Here is a 25,561-nt window from a genome sequence, read left to right as displayed (position 1 = left end):
ATCATCTCACTAAGGGATGATAATATATAACAAGAGAAAGGATGGTCTACTGGTTAGGGAGCTAGCCTGGGAAGTGGGACATCTGAGCTTATTTCCCTGCTTTAGCAGAGATTCCTACATGACCCTGGGCGTGTCACTTTGCCTCTCTGTGCTTCAGCTCTCCATCTGTAAAATGGGGATAAATAGTACTTCCTACCTCGCAGGTGTATTGAGAGGATAAATACAATAAAGAATATGAGATGCTCAGATACTATAGTAAAGGACACCATACAAATACCTATGACTGAGATAGCTCGATAATATTTGGGAGCTCAGCATTATGGGGGAGTGTAAGGTCACAGGTACAATCCAATTTCCAACCTGCTTAGCCTCAAGTAATCTTTACTGTTTAAATATTAAACAAATCCAAGTCTTCCAACTGCTAAAATGGGAGCTTATTAAAAGGCGCATACAGTAACTCCTCACTTAACGTTGTAGTTATGTTCCTGAAAAATGCAACTTTATGCAAAACGATGTTAAGCGAATCCAATTTCCCCATAAGAATTAATGTAAATAGGGGGGCAGGGTTAGGTTCCAGGGAAATGTTTTTTTGCCAGACAAGAGACATTGTATACTTATACAATATAAGTTTTAAACAATTTTAAACCAACAGTTTAATATTGTACACAGCAATGAATGATTGTAAAGCTTGGTTGAGGTGGTGGAGTAAGAGGGTGGAATATTTCCCAGGGAATGCCCTTCGCCTGAGCCCTCAAGTGTTAATACTCTGCTGTTAATGTAGCTTCGCACTCTACAAGACAGCGTGGACTGAGGCAGGAGGGAGGAAACAGAATAGATGCAGGGCAGTAGCTGCAAACACTTCCCTGCAAAAACTGAACTTGATGATGAACCCACGCTCTGCAGCTGGAGCGCACCACTTCCTCCTCCTGACAGCACATGCACAGCTGCACAGGTGCTGACTTTCCAAAGTGCTGGGGGGCGCGTGCATGAGTGAGACACATGTGCATTGCCCCATTAAGTATGCTGACCGCACTTCAAGTATGTTGCCCTTTTAAGCAGATCAGACAGGAAGCAACAGCTTCCTGAAGCTCCCCCCAAGCCCTGTCCCCTCCTCCGCTTTGTGGAGAGGGGGTACAGAGCGGGGGTGGGAGCAGGAACAGGGGGACATTCTGACATCAGCACTCCTCTCCCCCCCGTCCCCCAGCAAGCAGGAAGTTCCCAGGAGCAGCTTCAAGGGAGAGGGCAGGACAGGAGCAGCACGGCAGTCGGGGGAGGGACAGCTGAACTGCTGGTAGGCAACTGCCGAGCCACATACCCTACAGGGAATTTAAGGGAGCTGATGGGGGAGGGGCTGCCAGCCCCCCCTGGTTCTAATCCCCACGAGGAGGGGTTGCTCTTCCAGAGAATTCTGTAAGCGGTGGACAAAAGCAGGCAGCTGCCAAACGACGTTATAAGGGAGCATTGCGCAACTTTAAACAAGCATGTTCCCCAATTGATCAGCAACGTGACAACGTTAACCGAGATGACTAAGTGAGGAGTTACTGTATTAGAACCTTTAAAGTGGCCTCCTAAGTCACAACGTCAAATCCACCCCAACTGGTCAAAGTCAAAAAGTTTCCCTGAGCAGTGGCTCATTGACATGATATGGTCCAGGCATATCGGTTTCACAGCAAACAGTACACTAGGGAGTGATGTGGCCAGCATCATGTCCAACCACTTTGACTGTCCTAGTCCAATGGATCAGCTACCCATTTTGCAGCTGGGTGAACTGGAGGTGGCCTTTAAGTCTGAGATTGAATTATACTCAAACCCACAACCTTCAGGATTGTAGTTGAGCACCTTACCCACTTGACCATCCCATCTTTCAACAGGTCACCGACTAAAATTTGGTGCAATAAGACAGCCCTTTGCTTGAAAATACCAATATGTCTAGCATCAACTCTGCAACATTACCCAAGGACAACACAATCTAGACTTCATGTCTGCTGAAATCTTCCCCATACCTTCATTTCATCTCATCTTGACTATTTGAACTCTCTCCTCTATGGCATCCCCAGGCTCCAGGTGCTTCAGATTCCAGCATGTGCAGAATACCACTGATGGCTCCTGTGGTGGATGCACACCTTCACACTTTTGTCAAGCCTATCTTACAGATCTTGCTTCTTTCTATTTTCCTTCTGCTTTCCCTCTCTGCTCCCTAGCACAACCTTCATCTCTCTCTTCACCTTACTTCACCTCAGTTGGTGCAAGAATCTTCTCTTCTGCAATTCCTGCCATCTGGAACAGATGTCTAGTCATTGTTTCAGGCCATCACCAAAGAAAACAGTAAAAATAAAAACTCAGCAGTACTTTGTGACTGGGACCATATTTGATTTTTGTCTCAGAGTGTAAAGTCCTTGGAGCAGGGATCATTCATTATATCAAATGTATCTCATACTGTGTCTGTCACCGGGGTATCTGAACATACAAAAATGCTGTGCACTTCAATGACACCAGGTAAATTACTACTACTACTAACTTCTCCACCTCATTATCTCTCTGGCTTCATTCAAATATTACCCCAAAACATCTTTCCTCCCTTGCTTTTTCTCCTCTCAATTTCTCTCTCTCTCTCTCTCATTATTTTTCATTTTACCCCCGAAAGTGTTTTGAAAAACAGCTGAGATGAAAGATGCTACACAAAACACAACTGTGCTGCACTCTAGAAATAGGGGCTCCTAGGAGAATGTTTGTGGGATAGAATTCTAATTGTGCCACATTCATATAGACTGAAATATACCTCTCTAATCTCACTATTATCCATTTGATGTATTAATACAATGAAATGTGAGGCACTGAGGGATTTGCTTTCCCTGAAAACAGTAATTTACCTGGTGGTCCAGGGGAGGGTATCTTTGGGCCACTGATCTCCAGAGCCATTTGGTACAGGTTTTCATCTTCGGCATTAACCCCTTCCTCTCCATTTCTCCCAGGGGGCTCCTGAAGATCCAAGCTTTCTGCTTTTGGTTTCTTTAAACGTTTGACCTGGAATGTGATCTGTAAAAGAACAACATTGTCACAGTTACCCCTACCAAATTATACTGTATTGCACAAATGAAATACATTAGAGGATTCATTTGTGTATGTGAGAGAAAATCCATTTAATTGCTACAGAACTGGAACACTTTCCTTTTAGTTCTGTTCCTAGCACCATCAAAATGGACACCAGGTATCTTCACACTAACTAGACCTTTTAGTTAATATTGTACCCTCCCTTTTATTATAATTTTTCACTGGGGGTAAAAGTCCAAGGCCAGTTAAAGCAGAATAGCATTTTGTTTTTTAGTTTTCTGAATGCATCAAGGTAGATTATTTTTTTTAAAAAAAGACAATTGTTTATTAATGTTTTTCATGTTGTTGTCACGGTCCCAGGGTATGTGAGAGTCGGGGGTGAAAAATCTTTTATTGGACCAACTTCTGTTCATGAAAGAGACAAGTTTTTACACTCCACAGAGCTCTTTTTGAGGTCAGAAAAATACCTAAAGAAGAGTTTTGTGGAGCTCAAAAGCTGCTCTCTCATCAGAGAAGTAGCTCTAATAGAAGTTACTTCAGCTGCCTTGTCTCTCTAAATTTATGCATTTATTTATCAAAATGAATTCAGTTCTGGTAAGTGCCAGATCTGAGAGCATAGGAGAATGAAATCCTCTACCTGCACAATGCAGTGCAAATTTCATTCACCAGCAGTGAGACTCAACCATCGTCTCTTGCCTGGACCGCCCCAAAGGTAAGAGGTGTACTCAGGCTCCATGGTTCATTCAATACTTGGCCTCTTTGCTACCAATAAAGATATCAATTAGTAACAATGCTGATGGCAGTTTTGTCTGTTAGGAGGTGGACTGAAACTACCAATTTATTTCTCAGAGGCCATCAACCAGCTCTCAGGTGGTCATGTCTTTTGGTCATTTACGACTCAGGAAAGACTGGTGACCTGGAGATTAAAGACTCTGTATTCCAGGCTGAAGTGTTCAGCCTCCCTTCAAACCACCATTGTTACAGTCATGGTAAATTAGCATATGACTTATGAATGCTACTAAACTATATCTTGCAAATGAGTGCTCTTACCCATTCAGCTTCATCATCATCTCCACAATCTCCAAAACAGGAGCTAGCCAGTCCATCCTGAGAACCTGTCTTTAGAACCCGAATTCCCTGCAAGTCCATCCGACGACCTTTCACCTCCAGTGCCCCCTCAAAGGCTTCAAGAGACCAGGAATTTTCAAACTCGTCTACCAAGGCCAACATCTCTTCAGACATCTGAGCATCTCCCAAACTCTCCATCCCTTCTGAGTCATTGCTTTCTGCAACAACTGTGTCTGAAATGAAATGTCAATAAGTGTCACCAAAATTATTTGTGTTACAATAGTATCCAAAGGCAGTACAAAGGGATATGCCTAAAGTCTTCTACCTGTACAAATATGATGCAGACCATCTAAGACCTTTCATTAAAAAAAAGTAAACACCAAGCAAGGAACTTCCTACAATTAAAAAAAACACAAAAACACAAAAAAAACCCCCAAACAAACAAAAAAATCACAATTTCCATTTTTTGAGAGCCGGAAAACTGATTTTCTTCAACACACCCTGGCTTGTTAAAGTTCTTCAAAACTGTTGAGTTGCATGGGTTGATTTGTTATTATAGGGCTGCTCATGAAAGCTGGATTGACGACAATATTTTGTTTTAATAAACAGAACTGGAATATTTCATTTGAATGAATCCCCTTCCTCACCATGAACACATGCATGCACACAAAGGACTCTGAAAAGTGACATAAGCAAACAAGGCTTAGGTGAAATTTAGACCTTGCCATGACCATGGCAGTTGTATTCTCAGTACCAACTGCTCTTTTATTTTTTTCAGAATCAGAAGTATTGAATAGGAAGATCACTGCTCGCTCACTGTGCATCACAAATGGTCAGAAGCTATTGGAAAGTCTTTAGGAAAATATAGGTCTTTGCATAATGATGCTTCATCAATTGCTGATTCAAAAGTGGACAACTCTAGATCAATTCTCATTCTTCTTCTCCCTGTCCATGACAACTTTGTTTCAGTGGGAAGATAGACAGCTGCTTCTCTGTAGCTTTCTGAGCTTGAGCACTGAGGACGTGGCTACACTTGCAGATGTAGAGCGCTGGGAGTTAAACCAGCCTTCGGAGACTGCAGCAGGGAAAACGCTGCCGTGTGTTTACACTGTCAGCTGCAAGCGCACTGGCGCAGCCACATTAGCAGCTCTTGCAATGCCACAAAGAGCAGTCCATTGTGGTAGCTATCCCAGCGTACAAGTGGCTGCAACATGCCAGGGGTTCTCAAACTGGGGGTCGGGAGGTTATTACAGGGGGAGGGGGGGGTTGCAAGCTGTCAGCCTCCACCCCAAACCCTGATTTGCCTCCAGCATTTATAATGGTGTTAAATATATAAAAAAGTGTTTTTAATGTATAAGGGGGGGTTGCACTCAGAGGCTTGCTGTGTGAAAGGGGTCACCAATACAAAAGACTGAGAACCCGTGGGATATCTGCATGCCTGCAGCAGAGTTGAGAGAGTGAGTAGAGTGGCTACTTTACTTCAGGGGATTATGGGATGTTTCCGGAGGCCAATCACAGTGCAGTAATGCAACGCGTCGTCCACACTGACGCCCGGGCGTTTCAGCCGGGGCGCATCAAACTTTATGCTTCTCGTGGAGGTGGATTACCAGGAGCGCTCCAGCTGCAGAGTCCAGGCACTCTAAGTGCCTTGCTAGTGTGGACACCTCAGGAGTTAGGGCGCCCGGGCCTGATTTAATGTGCTCTAACTTGCAAGCATAGCCAAGCCCTGACATGGAGTAAAACTCTCCATGTCTTGATCTTACCTCTCGAATTACTAAGGTGAGAATGAGATGGGTATACAAATGAACATAGTGTGTTTTAGGAAATAGTATCCTTAAATCTGGACCATACTCTACTCTCTGGGCTTTTACTTGGACCCTAATACTTTTTTCTGTTAGGCTTGAGGAAGAAGAGTGGGGAACAGAATAGGATCAGCTTTAAAGGTTACTTGTTTCTCTTCCTCTCTCTCCCTGGAATAAGGAGACGAAGTAAGGAGTTTTCAAGTGCCACAGAGTGAAACGTTATCAAGATCCATTTCAGCAGTTTACCTCATTACTACTGTGTTTCACTAGGGAAAGTAAAAGGGAGGAAAACTCACCAGGATTGCTGTCTGAGGAGTTCAAAATCTGAAGGGTGTTAAATATTAATGCACACAATTCTCTGACTCTTATGTCATGCAGGGGATTGCTTTAAGGCCTTATACAGTACACCCCTAGTAAAACTCACATTAAAGAGGCAGAATGTGTCAAAGATGCTTCACACACTATTTTAAAAACTTTATAACGTCTTAAAGGTTTCATTATTATTTTACTTTGGGAGGAGCAGCAATTCGAGAAACAAGTCATGTTCCAGTAAATGAGAGTATTGTACACAGCCTGTGTTTTTGCCCACACAAACTAAAAGAAACAGGGCACTTGAAAGGTAAAAGAAACTCGGTCATAGCCTTGGCTGCAGCACCTTTAATTTGTCTGCTGTTTGGGAAGGACTTGAAAGATCATATAAGAAATCAACTGAATTAAGAAATAGCCTTTCTTCTGTCTTGTCATAAGCGTTTCATCCTTGTGGCAAGCAAAACTGGAGAGCACATCTATAGGAAGGAAAACAGCTCTTCCGAAAAGGAAGCTCGGCTTGAAGTGTACAAAGTGGCTCATTGTCCAAGCATGCACCGAAATTCTAAGGGTGACTTACTTTCCAGTCTCAGGGAGGAAGGGTCTCCTGTTGAACTCTGAACAAAGGCTTCTGGATCTTCTTCTATATCTCCCTCAGAGTTTTCTTCCTCAGCTGTTATTACAGACTCTTGGGGGTCATCGAAGTACTTCTGCTTGTCATGGCTGCCATCATGGTTTCTCTCATGACAGTGGCCTGTAAAAAACAGAGAAAGAGACACACACATTATAAATCACCTTCCTCTGGACACATCTAATACAAACCCTAAATTATTAAGGTGCAGAAGCAACACTCTAGAAATGACATTCCACCCCTTTCCTTCTTCTCCTTCATAATAAGCCTATCCTACAAGGTACCGAGGATCCTCAACTCAGTGAGATTTTAGTGGGAGTGCAGAGTGCTAAGCACTTTGCTAGATCAGGCCACTAAAAGTTCAGAATACAAGGATCTCAGATGCTTAATCTACTCTGATTTTCTCTTTCATTAGTAGCCCAGTTTCTTCTCCTGGAAGATTACTGGAGCAACTAGTACCTGGGGAAAAAAAACACTGGGTGTTAACTGGGATGTATATTTCTGAAGCGCGATTTAGTCATATTATTATAACCTAAGCTAAAATCATAAATTCATTGAAATTTAACTCAAAATTCAGAACTCCTTGGTGTCGGCATACAGATTTGGAAGCCCAGAACCCATTGAAGACATAAAAAGGACTACACAAAATGTCTGGGAGAAATTTCACAAAAATCAGACCCAGAAGGAAAGACAGTAATGAGCATAGACAGAGCAATGTATCCATTTATCCTGCATTATGATTACACTGCTCTCTTGACATTCTTAGGTAAAACCTCAGGGTAAACAAGCGATGTGATTAAATCTTAACAGAGTCTGAAAAACAGCCTGAAATAAGGAGTAGCCACTTAAGAATCTAACCACAAACTCGTAACATTTTCAATCTCTGAAGTACATTTCAACTGCAGATCTCAAATGCTTTATCAGTGTTAATTAACAGTAAATCTCAATGTTCCTACCTTATGCACTTATATGACCCTCATCACAGTAGTATCTGAGCACCTAGTATATTTTATTTATCAATGTAAGGAATCAAATGCCCACCCCTCACAAAACCCCAGTGAGGGACGGAAGTGCTATTATCACCATTTCACAGCTGGGGAACTGAGGCACAGAGAGACTAAATGACAAAGGAAATCTGCATTGGAATAGGGAACTGAGCCCAGGTATTCACAGTTTCAGACTAGTGTCCTAACCACTGGACCTTCCTTCTTGTCTCCTGTGAGTGAGGTAAGAATTATTGCATTCTGTTTCCAGATGAACATACTTAGAGATGAAGTAGTGAATCAGTGGCAGAGTTGGAAATAAAATGCAGGAGTCCTGAGGCTCTGTCCCCAACTCTGTCCTCAAAGATGCCAGTCACATTGCTTACTGCATTATGGAAAGTGTGCCAATTCCACAGTGATGGGTGTGGTAATAAGCTCCTGAATAGATGAGTCGTTTTCAACCTTTTGCACACAGTTTTAGGATCTCCTTCCGACAAAGACAGACACACAGAGAAAGGGAGGATGGTTGTGATTTTAAGACTGAAAAACCATGGAACAGATCATGCTGTCTCCAAAGCTTATTCTTTGATACTGGAACTTTAGAATTTCTCTGTCTTTGTAGAAAAAATCCAGTGAGAATTGTGGGTGATCAGAACCTCTGAAAAATCAGCTCACACATTTTTACTGGGGAGGCACCAAACAAACAAACAAACAAACAAACAAAAAAACCGCTAGATCTTTAAGCCTCTTAGTGACAGTAAATATTTACTTCTCTTTACCTTTCAGCTGTATATTGAGATGTTGGCTAAACTAAATTTTTTGAAATGGGTGAATGATGAAACAAAATGGAAAAAGTAAACGTTATGAACTGTTTTAACATCTGCCATACAATTAAATTCTTTCTGGTTTTCACACTTTACTTCTTTCACCAGTCATTGTATCTCTGCCTTTTTCCCCTTCTACTCTCCACGCCTTCAATGAATATTTAATTTGTTTCATCTTTTTAAATCTCTGCAATACGCAGAGAGCTTCATATGTAATTTATAAGAAATGGTGTGCACAGGATCCCAAAGCTGAAATTAGTCCTTCTGGCTGACATCAACACCAGACTGACTTTGATGCAAGTCAGGTGCATTCTAAGAATATGATGCCCTTCAGCGGAGGGAACCTTGGTCAACTTAGCATTCTGATGAAGAAGAAGAAAGTAGAAGAGATTGAGGTACAGACAGGTTTTTTTTTTTTCAAACTACTATTTTAAAATTAAAAAAACTGGGAATAGCAAGGGAAAAATACCAAGACATTTAAAAGAATTACTTAAGACTAGCATCGTTAATATTAATTTACAAACACTGACAGCTAAAAACAGACTGCATGAGAGAGCTGGTTTCTTGGGATTAGAAGTGCTGCTATATATAGAAAGCCAAGTGGCCTAATTTTTTTTAATTACTGCTTCCAGTTGCCTGGCATCACTGGAGAAGAGAGAAACTAGTTGAAGCCAAAAATCTTTGCAGATTGGATCAAGTTATTGATGCTGGTGAAAAGTCTCAAGTTAGAACTTTAAATCCTCTGCCCCCAATGATAGGTGCCAGAAGAATAACTGGAGAACATGGGGTTAGAAGGATGGACTAAAAGGTTGTAACATAGCCCAGAAGCACGTGACCATTCATGGGCTATAGACTTTTATTATTAATTATTTGTGTTACTATAAGATCTAGGAGCCCCAGTCACAGATCAGAACTCCATTGCATCAGGCACTGTACAGACAGATTAAAAAGAGTTCCTGACCAAAACCCAGGTGAACATTTCCAACCTCTCTTGTATTCTTGTTTCCCAGTTTATCAGCAGTAGAGTTGTGTGTGTAGAGCTACTGCTGATGAAGCTAAGACTGAACACAGGGGATTCTATTCTACCTTGTGCAATACCAACAGAATAGTTTACTAAGTTCCAGTCAGTTGCATCTGTGTTACACTGACGATAAAGAGGTTGCATAGGTGACATTAGGTCGTTATTTGGCCTGCAAGGCCTTTATTATAGGATTTGATGTAAGAGAAGGGGGAAAAAAAGCCCAGATTGATTCTTCAAGTCATGCTAACTTTGCAGAGCTAGAAATTGAAGGGTTAGGGGGAAACTCTTTACCTATAAAGTGAGTCCATTTAATGGAAAAATCAGGGACACATTAAGAACCCTCAATGACATACTCTGAAAGTCACCTGTGAGTAGGAGTGCATATCAATTGCATTGATGTACTGTCAACTGCCACATCTGTGTTTACTTTCCTTCCATCCCCGTAATTCATTGATAGGCTGTGGGCATCCAATGATGAACACTAGGCTAGCAATAATTATGGCTGTTGCTTATACCATTTCCCTTATTAGTGTGGAAAGAGTTTCCCTTCTCATTCCCCACCCCGTGCCCCCAGGGTATCATATTATAAAATACATGGTTATGGCATGTTTTTTCCAGATGAAAGTCTCAACTCACCAGATAAATGGTGCTAGAAACCACCATGTGTAATCATGGTTGACACTAGCATGGTTTCAAATACTAAACAGAACAGGTACATTTCATTTGAATTAATAGAACTGCAGTACGCAAATACGCTAAAGAAAGAAGGTATCTAACTAGGAACTTACATGCCCCCATTACCATAGTATGAATACCTGATTGACTGGGATACCCTGAAGTCAGGGCCACCACTAAATGAGCCAAGCTGTTTGTAGGGCAGCAGCACAGAATGCATACAGGAGTACCACAAAGAAAGGGATAGGATCAGAGATATTAGAATGTCCTCTTTTAATTGATCTGTAAGGCCCTCTCCTCCATCTATTCCCTCCTAAACATTTCCCGTTATGTCAAAAGGGGATAGGTGGCATTTAGTAACAAATATATGAAGTATTAAAACAATGAAACTCCCTATACCATTTTACATTGCAATTACTTTGGGGGCAACTGTGCTTGTGTTTGTAGAGTACCTACTACAATGCAGTCCTGATCCTGACTGGGGCCTCTGGGTATTACTGTAATAAAAATTTTAAACAATAGGGAGAAGACCCGTTAGATCCTCCATTCTACTTAGCACAAGGAGATAAACTGCACTAGGAAGGAAGGAAAAGAGCAGTACAGCAACAAAGAGGAAAATGGGGAAGGATGATTTCAGCCTCTAGCAGCAATTGGAATACACATTTGTGCATGTGTGGTGATAGAAAAAGGGTAGTGAGCAGGAGAAGAGGAGGAGTTGAGAGAGGGCAAGCACTGATCATCCCATCCTGGGAAGAGCTAAGAGTTGTATGTGTATTAGACGCTATGCATAGCTCATGAGGTGTCTCATGGTCTCAGACAACATCCGATGGTCCAGGGACATCTACATCGAACACGTCACCGGCCACTGACAGTACCAGGAGGTGTGAGCCGGAATGACATCGTGCTTCGACTACAAGAAAGGGACTGAGAGACTTTGTCCATTGGACCATATGAACTGGAACCATAATCTCACTGAACGTTAAATCTCATCAAATGAGGGTCAATCCATCCTCATCATCGTATCCACTCATTATATACTCCACACCTGAACATAGCCATTATATGAACAACATACCTTCATATCTCAATGTCTGTACTTTGACCTGTCAACCTTTTACCCCCAATCAGGAATACTGAATGCATCCGATGAAGTGAGCTGTAGCTCACGAAAGCTTATGCTCAAATAAATTGGTTAGTCTCTAAAGTGCCACAAGTACTCCTTTTCTTATTACAGACTATGCATTCCTTATGCCATCCGATCCTAAACCAAACTTCGCACCCTTGATAACCTGTATGTTATTCCCTGATAACAAGAAACTTTTATGCTTCAACTCTGTGCCATTCACTTTTTAAAAGCATCATCTTAATAAAATTTTTAAACTGCAACTCAAGTAACCAGGCTTCTCTTTGAAGACAAAAATCATATTTGGGGAAAAATATCCATCTCTTATTTGTTAAGTCAAAAACTTTTTTGTGAACAGCATAGACTCAAACACAAAGAGAGTCCCTGCCCCAAATAACTTGTATGCAGAAAAGACTGGATGCCTGGGAAATTGCAGAGGTTTTCATTAATTATTGCTGTTGGCTTATGCCTTGTGGGTCTCATGGAAGCAGAGTGTCTAGAAGGGACTCAACCATGGAGTCAAACTTTTTACACTAACAGCAATGAAGTGATTCCTTGAAGTGTTGTTCCTTGACTTTAGCAAAGCTTTTGACACGGTCTCCCACAGTATTCTTGCCAGTAAGTTAAAGAAGTATGGGCTGGATGAATGGACTATAAGGTGGATAGAAAGCTGGCTAGATTGTCGGCCTCAACGGGTAGTGATCAATGGCTCCATGTCTAGTTGGCAGCCGGTATCAAGTGGAGTGCCCCAAGGGTCAGTTCTCGGGCCGGTTTTGTTCAGTATCTTCTTTAACTATCTGGAGGGTGGTGTGGATTGCACCCTCAGCAAGTTTGCATATGACACTAAACTGGGAGGAGAGGTAGATACACTGGAGGGTCGGGATAGGATACAGAGGGACCTAGACAAATTAGAGGATTGGGCCAAAAGAAATCTGATGAGGTTCAACAAGGACAAGTGCAGAGGCCTGCACTTAGGACGGCAGAATCCCATACACCGCTACAGATTAGGGACCGAATGGCTCAGCAGCAGTTCTGCAGAAAAGGACCTAGGAGTTACAGTGGACGAGAAGCTGGATATGAGTCAACAGCGTGCCGTTGTTGCCAAGGCGGCCAATGGCATTTTGGGACGTATAAGTAGGGGCATTGCCAGCAGATCGAGGGACGTGATCATTCCCCTCTATTCGACATTGGTGAGGCCTTATCTGGAGTACTGGGTCCAGTTTAGGGCCCCACACTACAAGAAAGATATGGAAAAATTGGAAAATGTCGAGTGGAGGGCAACAAAAATGATTAGGGGACTGGAACACATGACTTATAAGGAGAGGCTGAGGGAACTGGGATTGTTTAGTTTGCGGAAGAGAAGGATGAGGGGGGATTTGATAGCTGCTTTCAACTACCTGAAAGGGGGTTCCAAAGAGGATGGATCTAGACTGTTTTCAGTGGTAGTGGATGACAGAACGAGGAGTAAAGGTCTCAACTTGCAGTGGGGGAGGTTTAGGTTGGATGTTAGGAAAAACTTTTTCACTAGGAGGGTGGTGAAAAACTGGAATGCGTTACCTAGGGAGGTGATGGAATCTCCTTCCTGAGAAGTTTTTAAGGTCAGGCTTGACAAAGCACTGGCTGGGATGATTTAGTTGGGGACTAGTCCTGCTTTGAGCAGGGGGTTGGACTAGATGACCTCCTGAGGTCCCTTCCAACCCTGATATTCTATGATTCAAACTCAGATATCTTAAAATCTAAATTAGTCACCAATAATGCTGTTTACTTCTTGCATTACATTTGCCATGGACAGCAATGGCACATTGCTCATTTTCACAGCCTGATTCCCATATAGCATCCCGCAGCCTTTGGCTAGTAACAATGTAGGAGAATCAAAGTGAAAACATACGCAGGTTTTCATTTTTAAAGCATGTAGTTAATTATAGGAATGGAGTCTATGTTGTGTTTTTATTCTTGGCTTTTTGGTTCACAGATTACAATGTTGCCAAGCTTCAATATTTTATCTTGAATCTCACGATGCATGTTAAGTCCCCGCTCCTGGTTTCATGTGATTACATAAGAATCTCAGCTTTCATTAAAAAAATACAATTTAAAAAGTTTCTAGCACTCACGGCTGCAAAGAAATGCTTGCAAACATGACCCATAAAGGTTCCACCATCACCACAAGTCAAACAACAAGAACGCAACCTGAATAAATTTTTAAAACCATGATTTTTTGGGGGCCTGACTTATTATTTTACCTAGCTAAGGTGTTTGAGAACAAGGGTTTCCTTGTTAAATAAAACCACTGCAGTGTAACCAGACAACCCCAGCACAGCAGGAAGTCAATCAAGTGAGTCAGTGTCAGGGTACATAACAGACTGATGGAAGGGCTAATAAAAGAAAATTAATCCCATACTTGTGCACTTGGGTTTACTTCCACAATATAGTACACCTCGCAGTGAATTTAGTATAGTTCTACTCCATAACTCAAGTGTTTCTTTCACTGTCAAAGCAGCACACCCCTATGCTTCACAGAGATGGAAATGCTACTCGGTAGATAGGCAAGTCCAACTGTAAGTATTTGAGGAATGTTACACTATAAACTGCATCCTGTTTAACCTCACTGCCAATTGCCTATATAGAACCACACAGGTACATATCGTATTGCCAGCTAACAATAAGAGAGATAATGTACATTACTCATTCTCACACAAAAACTAGTGACAATTCATGGATCCCAGGAAGGTTTAAGGAGACACTTACTACTAGGGTGTCTACAAATTAAAATTTAAAACTGAAGATTTTAGATATATCCACTATACAACTGAAATTTCAACACAACATATCATTTATTGTGTTTACAGGCCCAGAAGTGTGTTTGGTGCTTTACAGAACAAACAGGATGGAAGAAACGGTTCATGCCTCAGAGAGCTTATAATGTAATTTAGTACTAGTGAGCCTACCACCAACACCACCATCTTGGGTGGTGATCCTTACAGGTCTCAAATTATCCAGGTTTTAGATCCAGCAAGCACTTGGAAAGGAGATCTCCATGGATGGGTGATTCAGTCGATGGCACTCTTCTCTCTACATCAATACTGAGGCAACATCCCAGCATAATGTTAGGAGCAGTTGTGGTGCTAGAGGTGACATCTTTCAGGTGAGATATAAAACTAAGGCCTTGACCTCTTACAGTAATTAAGATTCCCACTCCACCTTCTATAAGAGTTGCAGTGTTAAATCCAACAGTTATGATTCGAGTGATTACATTCTGCATCTCAGAATACTTCCTGCAATTTCAAGTGGATATGATATTCAGTTTCTTAAAATTTTGTGCACTATTAAACAGCTGCTACTTTTCATCCCACTTTTCAGTTATGGGTGATTTACTTTTGTATGCCATTTTGGTCACAAAACACGCTGAGACCCTTTGGAGCGAAGACACTCTAGTAGCATAAGATAGCATTAACTAAATTAACTGAATAGCGTGCAATCTTAGTTAAAAATAAATAGTCTTCGCAGAAACTAGAGGATAATGACCAGAGCCTCAGATGGCATAAGACAGCATAGCTCCACTGACTTCAGTGCAGCCCCGCTCATTGAACAGTAGCTGGGATTTGGCTCTAAACACCAAGCAGCATCCACACCATCCCATTTGTCACTGCGTTGCCTATTGTTTCTTTATAGAGGAATACATATTTACATTATTATTAAAAAAACACTCACCATCCTGAGTTCTGTTAGCACAGAGCACAAAGTGAGACATGCTTACTGAACAAGCTGGGAGTACAGCGTCACCAGGGATTCTTTCTGATGACATGACCTAGCCTCCCTGAAATGGCTACGGAGAATCCTGAGGAGATTAGAGTTTGCTATTTTACAGCACCCAAAGATGTGCAAGACAGGGCCCCTGCCCTATAGAGCTCGTAATCTAGTCTTGAGATGAGCTACAATGAATAAAGGAAACAAGCAGCAGGGAAGGGATGGGATAAGGAAAGATGCTATGATCATGGGGCTTTCCAATACTGTCCTAGCTGTGTCTTAGTGGGTCAGTAAAAAAAATTAAAATAATTAAATAAGGAAGATAAAGTGATAATAGACTCTACTGTTGTACTGACTCACTCACTGGGATTACATGGCTATGGTAAAATATGGAACAAACAAACTGCAGTAGGACATGCATCACAACAAACAACAATTCTCTCCCCATTTTTCAAACTCTGAACTGGCTTTTTGCCACCACAATGCATGATTCTGCTCCCACTGAAGCCAGTGGAAATTTTGCCACTGACTTCAATAAGGGCAAGATTGGATTCCACAATGCTTATAAATAATGCAAACATACTTGAAGTTCCAAAGCGTCAAGCAGCCAGTAAAAATCATAGGCAGTGCTGCCGAGGACTACAGTTGGCATCCAGCATTCTCAGGTAGCGAAGGACATAAGGTTTCCTTCTCCATTGGAATACTGCAAAGTCAGCTCAGTAGCAAACATTTAACTGAATAGCTCTCTTTTCCTGCTCTCCATTTCTCTGCTTGGTCCCTGCTTTGGACCTAATTTACTGGATGTGCACTGTACTCCTGAAAGCATAGGCTATGATTTCTAATGGCTGCTTCAATTGTAGAACTCTCAAATATTATTAAAGAGCTAACATCCATGAAGAACTCAGAATTCAGATTAGTTTAATCTCAACTCTTTTCATTATTTCATACAGAAAGGTTGATCATATTTACAGGGTGTTTTTTTAAAAAATGTGAACACTCCCCTGCAAAGTTGGCAGCTTTCAGTCAATAGTATTTGCAACAGTACCTATGAGTGAGAAAGTAGAGCTAACTAGAAACAGAGTGAAATGCAAAACATAAACCACCCTCCTGAGTGGCGAAAAGTAATTTTTTTTAAATTGTCAGTTATAATTTAAGCCATTAGTAGTAAACTCCTTCTTTAGGTTACCTGACAGTGGTCCTTAGTCACGTGGGCTGGGCTTTGCAAAAGCACTCCGTGCTGGTCTCCCAGTCAAGTTAATAGTTTCAGGTGAGCAAAGTTAGGCCAACACAGAGTGATTCTGAACATCCCACCCACATACACCAGTGTGTAGAGGGCATCACAACTTGTTGTGCCTTATGCAAACAGAGCAAGCCACCTCATTCTAATTTTACAATGAAGTATGTAAAGTTCATTCTTTTTATTACATTATCCCAGTAACAGGTTTTCAATTAAGAGGATTATTACATAGTAAATCAGTCTTCAATAGTAGGAAAATATTTTGTTTTTTTAACCGGGGGGGGGGGGGGTAACCAAAAAATTCATTTAAAATTGTCTTAGCTATAGATTTATTTTTAAGACTAACCACTAATCTCAGTACAGCAGTTTTTTATGATGAAGGCTTTTTATTTATTTATTTATTTATTTAAACAGAGATGCTGTCTGATAAAACCAGATTTCTTGTTCATGTTAAGAGATGGTAATACCTTACCATTGCATAATGGACCTATCCCTGATGAGCACAGCGCCACAAATTGCCCTTATGAAATATAAACCTACAATAAATAAAACATGAAAAGAAAAATTGAAGAGGAAGATCTGCCTGTTTAAATTTGTATGCTGTGTGGTTTGGAAGGGACACACACCAAGACAACATACCCTTGGAGAATCCATTGGGCTGCTTTACAAACAGTGTAGCAAACCCTTTAAAAATATCCTCTTTAATAATTAAGGGGGGGAATGAAGGGCAAGAGGGGACCTAGCTATATTAAATCACCGCACACCCTCCGTTTCTTCTCCTTGATCGTCACTGGCTACAACAGAAGCTCGTTCTTTATGACGCGGGTACAGAAGCCACAGTGTGCTCTCAGAGCTGTCTGGGAACGGGGCCCAAACATGGAAGAAGGTATCTAAATTTAACTCTCCATCCCCGTCAGCAGATAAGAGACTAGAAAATGAGATTAGCAATGCCTCTCTCAGAGTGCTCCACTGCTACATATAGAGCAGCAGGTTAAGCAGCATTGTGGTCTGAATTTCAATTACTGAATCAAAAATTACTCGACTTCCTTTGGAGAAAGGGGGGGGGGGGAGAGAGAGAGAGACAGAGACACACACACACACACACACAAGTTCAGAATGCTGATGGCTCGTCCTCAGTGAGTTCTCCTATGCACTTGGTCCTGCATTTGCTAAATAAAAGTATTTACAATTTAAAACCACTATTACTTTTCTCTCCACATGGCTATGTCAGTTCATAATCACACAATAGACCATTCAGCTCACTTGTGAGACAGACCCCATCATTGGTTGGCAGCAGTGAACTTCCTGAAGGGGGTCTGATGTCAACTTTTGATCAGGGGTGGGTTCTCCCTGTCACTACTACAAATCAAGGCAACAGAGATCCACTAAGTTCAAATTAAAAATAAGTCTACCCAGAATTACTTGCTCTCACTTTTTATAGAAGAGTCAGGCCTGATCTACACACACATTTTGTATGGGTATAACTATTTCGGCCAGGGGTGTGATTTTTTTTTTTTTTTTTAAGAACCAAAATAGCTGTACTAGAATACAAGTGCCGTTATACTGGTATAGCTTTTTCTCCTTCCTGTACATGAGTAAGTTATATGGGTATAAGCACCTTTTTACCCCCTGTGACCCGTAGTGCCTGGAGCAGCCCTCACCGGAAATGCCAAGGTCAGGGCAGGCTGCAAAAGGGAGAGCAGATACACAGAATCACCTCTGTGACAACTGAAATATCCTCAACCATAGGCTGAAAGGCACCATCTGTCTGCTCCACAGACAAAGGACTGGAGGTACATTCGCCTTCATTAGGCCCATTGCTATTTTTAACAGGCAAATAATTGAAAACAGTTTTCCCTTCAACAGATAAACCGTTGCTTTCCACAAACAGTGGCTCATCACACTGAGCTACTTTAAGCACATCACCTTTACTTGGGTCAGGCTCACTTTCATAAAACTTCACTTGCCAGCAATCCATCACCCACCAGAAATCTGCCCTTTCGTTAGGGCTTCAAACTGACCATCAACTTTGATTTGCTCTAAAGAAATGTTTCCCTGAGCTTCTTTCTGCACTTCATCTAATTCCAGATTCACTGCTGAGATATTAGACATTCAGAAATTTCTTCACCATATAAACTGCTTTTCTGACTGGACAAACAGCTATTTTCCACAGTCCCAAGGCTAGAGACACCCTCTTCCTTGTTACAGCATACCTGGTTAAACACGCCACTGCTTAGAGAGTCAAACACACCCACACACCCCCGCCACCTTCACAGACAATACAGAGGATTCACATTCATACTTTTTCTGGGACTGGGTTATGACATTACCCTGATTAAACATAGTTACCACATTATTAAACAACATACCAACGTTCATATAAACTGAACAGACTATCTCCATCATTGCTGTAGAGAGGAGCTGGGCTTCCAGGATAGCACAGTTCCTGCTGTTCTTTCATTATTTTGATTTGGAGTTTAAGTTTGGCAACTTTGGTCTCAGCTTGCAGCAGCTCCAGTCACCTCTTGTGAGATTCTGTTTCTCTCTCTCCAGCTTGCTTGATTCTTTCCTCAGCTTCTTTTTCCAGCTGGGCCAAGGCTTGCTACTCTTGCATCTGAAGTTCTGCCATTTCTTTCTTATGTTGAGGACGCTGTCCCTCTTTCAGGGTTTGCCGTTTTGATTGTGGATCACTCATTGTGATTAACCTTAACCTTTGATACACTTAGTTTTAAAATTTCAAATTTGGAATAGCATGGGGTTCTGATCCAAAACCAAACGACCTGGTTCTGTGAATCCTGCCGACTACACCAATGCGACCCATGGTGCTCGGGCAGGCCTCACTGGAAATGCCAAGGTCAGGGAAGGCTGCAAAAGGGAGAGCAGATACTTCCAAGCCTGGTAGGTAACACTGAAGTTATTCTCCTCAACCAGTCACAAACTGTACTTCTCATCCCCCACACTGGTTATCAAGAAGCAAAAAAGAAATCACACAGCCCTCTTTATTGCATTCCCATTTTCTGGCTCCCAATCAGCACCTAGGTCCAGTACAGTGAGAAGTTATTTTAAACTCTGCTCACATTTACAAAAATGTTCTTCTGACCCCAAAGCGTTGGCCATGTCACCAGGTCAGTATAGGTTTGGATCTTACCCAAAATATCACACTGCCAGCCAATCCTTTAGTGTCTAAAACTAAAGGTTTATTATAAAGAAAAAGGAAAGAACAAGAAGAGAGATGTTAAATGGTAAAACAATCACATACGTACAAAGACTTCAAAGTCCATATATCAGGTTCCTAGCAGTATTGGTGAGTTTGCTGACTTAAAGGTCCCTCTGGAACACATCCACAGCTTGGATGGATCATTCAGTCCTTTGCTCAGAGCTTCCGTTTGTAGTAAAGTTCCTCCAGAGGTAAGAAGCAGGATTGAAGACAAAATGGAGAAGATGCAGCTTCCTTTTATTATAGTCTTGTGCCATGCAGCCTGTGCTTCCTTTGTTTCCGACACAAGTTGCTTAGCACATGGCTTGGAAGCCGTGCATGTCCATGCATGCCTTGCTGAGTCATAAGGTGTATCCTCTGCCTTCTCTCAATGGGTCGATTGTATAGTTGATGGCTCTCGATGGGCCATCAAGCAGGGTAGGCAGCACTGATGCCAAACTGTCTGGGGGTGTCACCCAGAAGCATAGCACAATTTTTGAAACACAGACATACAGATCTATAACCCATAATGCAACGGTGATACAAACGTATAAACAAGATCACCACATTTGGCAAATTATAATGTTTTCACAGATATCTTACCTGGCATATCTGGCATAACTCATTGCAATTTTACAACATTGGTATTCATAATATCCCAGAGTGTCCCCCAGATTCCATAGAGTGTCACACCCCCACTAGAGGTTGTGCTGATTTAATTATACTGGTATAGTTAAAGTGGTTACATTTATGTTTAGACAAGTCCTGAGACTAACAAACATCACAACTGACCAGCCCACACCCAATCCTCTTTGAAACCCCACCTCCTTAGCACAAATTCCCCCAACCTCACTCTACTGGGCCACTGTTCTAGGTTTTTTTGTCTCGTGCTAGACAGACATATTCCCTGTCCTGTAAACTTATCTATCTGTTGGGTCAAATCCTATAATCCCTGTCTGCTCGAACGGGACTACTCATATGAGTTAGACTACTCACATGTAAGGGCACTGCAGGATCAAGCACTATGTTTGATAATCAGTTCAACTAATGGTGCTAAAAGCCACTTACCTAACTATAAAAAATAATATTGGTAGAGTTACTTATACCACATGATGTGGTAAGATCCACATTGCAAAGTCATGTAACGAACTGCATTAACTTTGATTGTCTCATGCGCACTCTGCCCATGAATTCTCTGTGGCAACTGCTTCTAACACTCCCACCATCCCCAGACTTCAGACATCTAATATTTTTAACAATAATCTGCCACAAGTGTTTCCTTATGTTCCTCTACATGTGGTACTTCTTATCCTTTACCAAACGACATTAATTTTTATTGCATGAGTAATATTCAGGTCCAAAACAATGATAGATTTAATTAACCTGTATGGGATAGGCACCTGCATAATTCACTCATGAGTAATGCAGCCATCCAAAACTCATGTTAATTAAACTTACACCACATCATGTGCTCCTTACACAGTAAATTTCATCCCACAGCCTAATTGCTTGTAAAGGACTATGCAGCCCTATGGCATTCTAAATTTAGAGAAAAGTGAATCCATTTTCTAAACTGAGATTAATTTACCTCAACATAAAAAGGCAACAACTTCTGGGCTGGAATGCAACAGCTGTTTAACAATACTCAGCAATGGCACCCAACAGTTTTAGTCCAGGAAGCAAAGAATACCATAGTTAGCTAAAATTGCTAGGGGAATTTAGGGCAAAAAATAAGCTAAATTTGGCCAGAACTAGTTAATTTCTCTACTCTTGCAAAAAGCATGATGGGATCTTTACTGGACACTTCAGTCAAGATCTTGGTTTCTGTTCGAGGAGAACATGTTTAGCAGCACAGTACTGGAGCACTGGGCTATTTGCTGATGCAGAGGCAGGAGTGCCACCTACTCAAGCATCAGTAGTACTTCCTGAAGAACACATGCCCTCTGTCCTAGCCCACCACTCCTTTGCTTGCAGAATCTAAAAGAAATACAGAACAACATATTTCTTTTTTCTATAATATGTATTCTCTTCTTACTCATTTGACACACATTTATTAGAAATGTGGGAATAGCCATTTTTGATCAGACCAGATCAGTCTACCTAAGTCTCACGTCAGGTCTCTCACGCTGGCCAGTACTAGATGCTGCAGAGAAAGATGCAAGAACACCTTCATGGGCAATTATGTAATAACTTACCCAGAGGGGAAATTTCTTGCTAATTCTAGGCAATTAGCAGTTGGCTTATGGTCTAAAGGACAAGAATTTATATCCTATATATTTTTTCCAGCCATATCTAATGTAACTGTGGACTTTCTCATTGTCTATATAACTGTTTAAACCCGTTTCCAATCCCAGTGAGCTCTTGGCTTCAAAGATATATTGGGCCATCAAGATACATAGATTAATAATGCAGTGTATAAAAAAGTGTTTTCTTCTATCCTTTTTACATTTGTTGCCTCAGTCTCATTGGATGCTCCCTGTTTTGTTCCTAAATGAGCCAAAATTACCAGTTTTGGTTTTTGGTTTACACAGTATCACTGCTGAGATAATTTGAGAACACTGCTTGCTGGCTGGCATCAAGGGCTGAGGAGTTCACGTTTTGTTTTTGCAGAAACCAATAATAAAAACAAACAAAAACACTACCTGCACTAATTTGTCTTAAAGTTTCTAAGTCACTATAGTGAAAAATGGTGAGTCAATGGGACATTTCCTACCAGGTTAGAATTTTTAAATATAGGCCAAATTTGGAGCAAAACTATGAATGTCTTTAAAGTTTCTATTATGCGACCAATTTTATATCACACTGGTTAATTTAAAAAAAAAAAGTAAGAAATTCAGGCTTTTGTAAAATTACTGAAGCAGCTGTGGAAGATTTGTTCTCTCATTTGCTTTTCATTCTACAGGTCTTTACCTTCAATATTTTGTCCTTAGATTTAGCAATTTGGCCCATTTTTACTCACTGCCATATGACTGGAGGACATGGTTCTAGCTGTTAAGTAAGCAAGAATCCCTGGCCAGAGGAAGAATTTAAGAGGAGGCAGCCCAGAGAAGCAATACAGTGAGGGACATGAGCCACTGAAAATAAATGTCTCCCTCTGGGCTACAGACCACAAGGTTCAGAGGCACTACGTATGTGGAATAACACAAGAACAGGTATGGCTCAGTTGGTCAGGTAGGCATGCTCATTATCAGCCTATGAGAGCTCACACGTTCAGCATTTTGCCTGACAACATGGGTCACCTTTCACACAAGGCTATGAAGGAGGAAAGACTCGTTGCTCTCAAATAAAGGCAGGGGAAATTGACTGAGCTCAATGTCCTGTGCCCGAGTGCACAGTGAACAGGAAGTAGGATTAACTTCCTCAAGAGCCCAGCCAAGGAATCCCTGCAGTAAGTGAAGGCTGACAAGAACAGCATGTAAAAGCAAAATAAGGCTGATGTACTGCCAGTGACATACTATTCTAGGCTCCAGTATTGAGGATTTCTTCTCCATTGTTAAAACAGTACCAAGCTCCATCCTACAGCTAGGATAGGGATTTTGTAGTGGGATGCTTGGAAAGACCACACTGCCCCCTCTCCCCCGGTAAATACTGGCCCAAGGAACATCCGTTTCCTTCCAGAGGGAAGCTTGCAATTGTCCTAGTTCCACAGTCACTGGTAGCTACACTAGGTTATAGTTTTAGAGCTTTTGAGGGCATTCAAAACAGTGCAAGACAGACAACAAGGATCGGGATCAGGCAAAAGAAAAACAAGCCAATAAAACAGATAAAGCATGGGTAACCAAAGTCTATCTCATGGGTCAAAAATGGTTATGGAGTTAGACAAGGCCTGGGCTCAAAACTTCCCCTTGAGTAGGGTTATATATCCCAGTGATACTAGTACTACCGATGCCACTGCCAGCATGCATTGCATCATCTCAATTGCTCAAAGCACCGCATACTGATCTGATACAACCTGAATATAAAGCATTGCGTGGTAGGCCCTTCAATCTCCACAAGCCACGCTCTAAGGTTAAAAAGATCTCCAGCTTAAGCAAAACAGGTACAACCTTCAGGATCCTGGCAAGTTGCTAATGAGGACATGTTTGGGCCCCTCATGATAGATGCAGATATCCCTATTCCAATTGGACTCTAGACAACTCAGATCTGCTCTGGACCACCCTGAGGTGGAGCCAATCTTTTCTAGCCTCTTCTTTACTCTGAACAGCATTGTCTAATCTGGTCTAAAAGTATCAAACTCAAAGAGATGAACTGCTCCCCAAGAGACCATAGTAATTTGGAAATGACCCACAACTACTTTGTTATACCTCCCTGCAGAACCTTGCTGCATTAGTCAGGTTGCTAAGAACTCAGTGTTGTGCCCAGCACTACATGAAAGGATTTTTAAAAGTGGTGTATACATGGATAGGGAAATACTAAAATTGGCTTTATTTTGGAAAAAAAAAAAAGTTACAGGGAATTATTGTGAAGAATCTTAGCATCTCTTTTCACTTTCCCTGGGAGCAAGCAAGTTTGGAAACTACTGTACCTTGGCTTACATCTATTGCAAAAAAGAGCCACTAGACAAGTAAGAAAGTCTGCAGGGAAGGACTTCATTCAAGCAGCCATCCCTGGCACAAATTTGTCCTGCGAGTACCGGAAAGTCTACATTAAGGCAACAAAGGCAGGAATCTTGTTTTCTAGAGTAATTCTCTGACAAAAAACTGTCTCCTAGTTATATGTGGTGAAGACACATCCAGTGGATTAGCTACTTAGAATGTGGAACTGAACCAAAGCAGATTTTGGTTCTTAAATGATTAATTCTTGGTTTGAATGATTATTGAAAGAAGCTGCAAGGGAGGAGGGAACTGTTACCTCCCTCCTTGGGACTGGTGAGACTGCAGCTTGGAACCAGAGGATCAGTGAAAGACCAGAAGACCATATTTTCAATTAAAAGACTTCTATAGACCCTACCAGAATAAGTTCCCTTGGATTTGCAAAAAACTTTAGACATCTATCACTGCTGGGTCTACCTCTAAAGAGAAAACAACTGGAATAAGTACCACTCTTATTCAACAGATCTGCTCTGTGTATTGAATCAGGCATATTTGTTCACTTTACTGACTAGAGTAAGTTTGAACCACTCTTGATGGCATTGCAGAGCCAATGCAGTTTAGAGAAGGTGACTTGATTCTATCTGCAAAGCAACAGATCCGTTAACTGAAATGCAATTGCAAGGTCTCTGTTGCTGAAAATGCTCGGGGCAGAAAGAATCCAGCTTGACTTTCAGATCCCAGGGTCAGCAGTAAGAAAAAAAAATTCAACTCACAGGGAAAATATTGCCATTATTTAGTTGTTTGCCAACAGAATACATATATACTTGTCAAAGCCTTTGAAACACAAAGGTAGCCATCAGTAGATATTTAGAGTTTCTTAATTTCTGTTACAAACAAAATCTCCAAGACAAATCCTAATGTAATTCCCTCTCCCCAACTACCCTTGCTTCAGAGAGTTTATCTTGCTATAGAAGTAACTGAGGGCTTGTCTACACAAAGTTCCAGAGCAAATCCACATGGAAACATTTTTATACCAGAACAAAAAAGTGGGTTAAATGAAAAGGAACAAGGCACTCTGTTTTTGGAATGAGAATGTCCAGACATGGAGTTGATAAGGAACAGCTACTGTGCTTTAAATTCACACCCTACCTTAATCCACAGTAACTTTCAAGACCTGATTGATGTTAAACCTAATCGCACAGTAGGGGGCAAGAAATGAATGTAACAGGCTAACTTACTCCCTCTAATGCATGCAGAATTCAAGGGACATACTAACAATGACCTCTAAATACTAAAAACTCAGAAGAGATCAAGCATCCTCCATTCAGCGGATAAGGGAGGGAGTCATTAAGAAATAGGATAAAGTTT

The 25,561-nt window shown here is 41.4% G+C and overlaps 1 protein-coding gene across 12 annotated transcripts in view; it reads right to left on the bottom strand.

Annotated features, from left to right (window-relative positions):
* The window catches only part of TTC17 (tetratricopeptide repeat domain 17), an 88,944-nt gene that overhangs the window by 12,722 nt on the left and 50,661 nt on the right, over positions 1-25,561 (bottom strand). For 9 of the 12 annotated variants that reach the window (XM_007061269.4, XM_043549757.1, XM_043549760.1 and 6 more), the window contains 3 exons: positions 6,808-6,981; positions 4,102-4,352; positions 2,871-3,036 (listed from right to left, as the gene is read on the bottom strand). In XM_007061269.4, coding sequence (XP_007061331.3) covers positions 2,871-3,036; positions 4,102-4,352; positions 6,808-6,981 — 591 coding nt within the window. The other 3 variants (XM_037900080.2, XM_037900081.2, XM_037900082.2) reach the window with 3 other exon arrangements.

The sequence above is a fragment of the Chelonia mydas genome, chromosome 6 (assembly GCF_015237465.2).
Source record: "Chelonia mydas isolate rCheMyd1 chromosome 6, rCheMyd1.pri.v2, whole genome shotgun sequence".
In the NCBI taxonomy this organism is placed as follows: Eukaryota; Metazoa; Chordata; order Testudines; family Cheloniidae; genus Chelonia; species Chelonia mydas.
The sequence above is the reverse complement of the archived record's forward strand: the minus strand, read 5'-3'. Positions and strand labels throughout refer to the sequence as shown.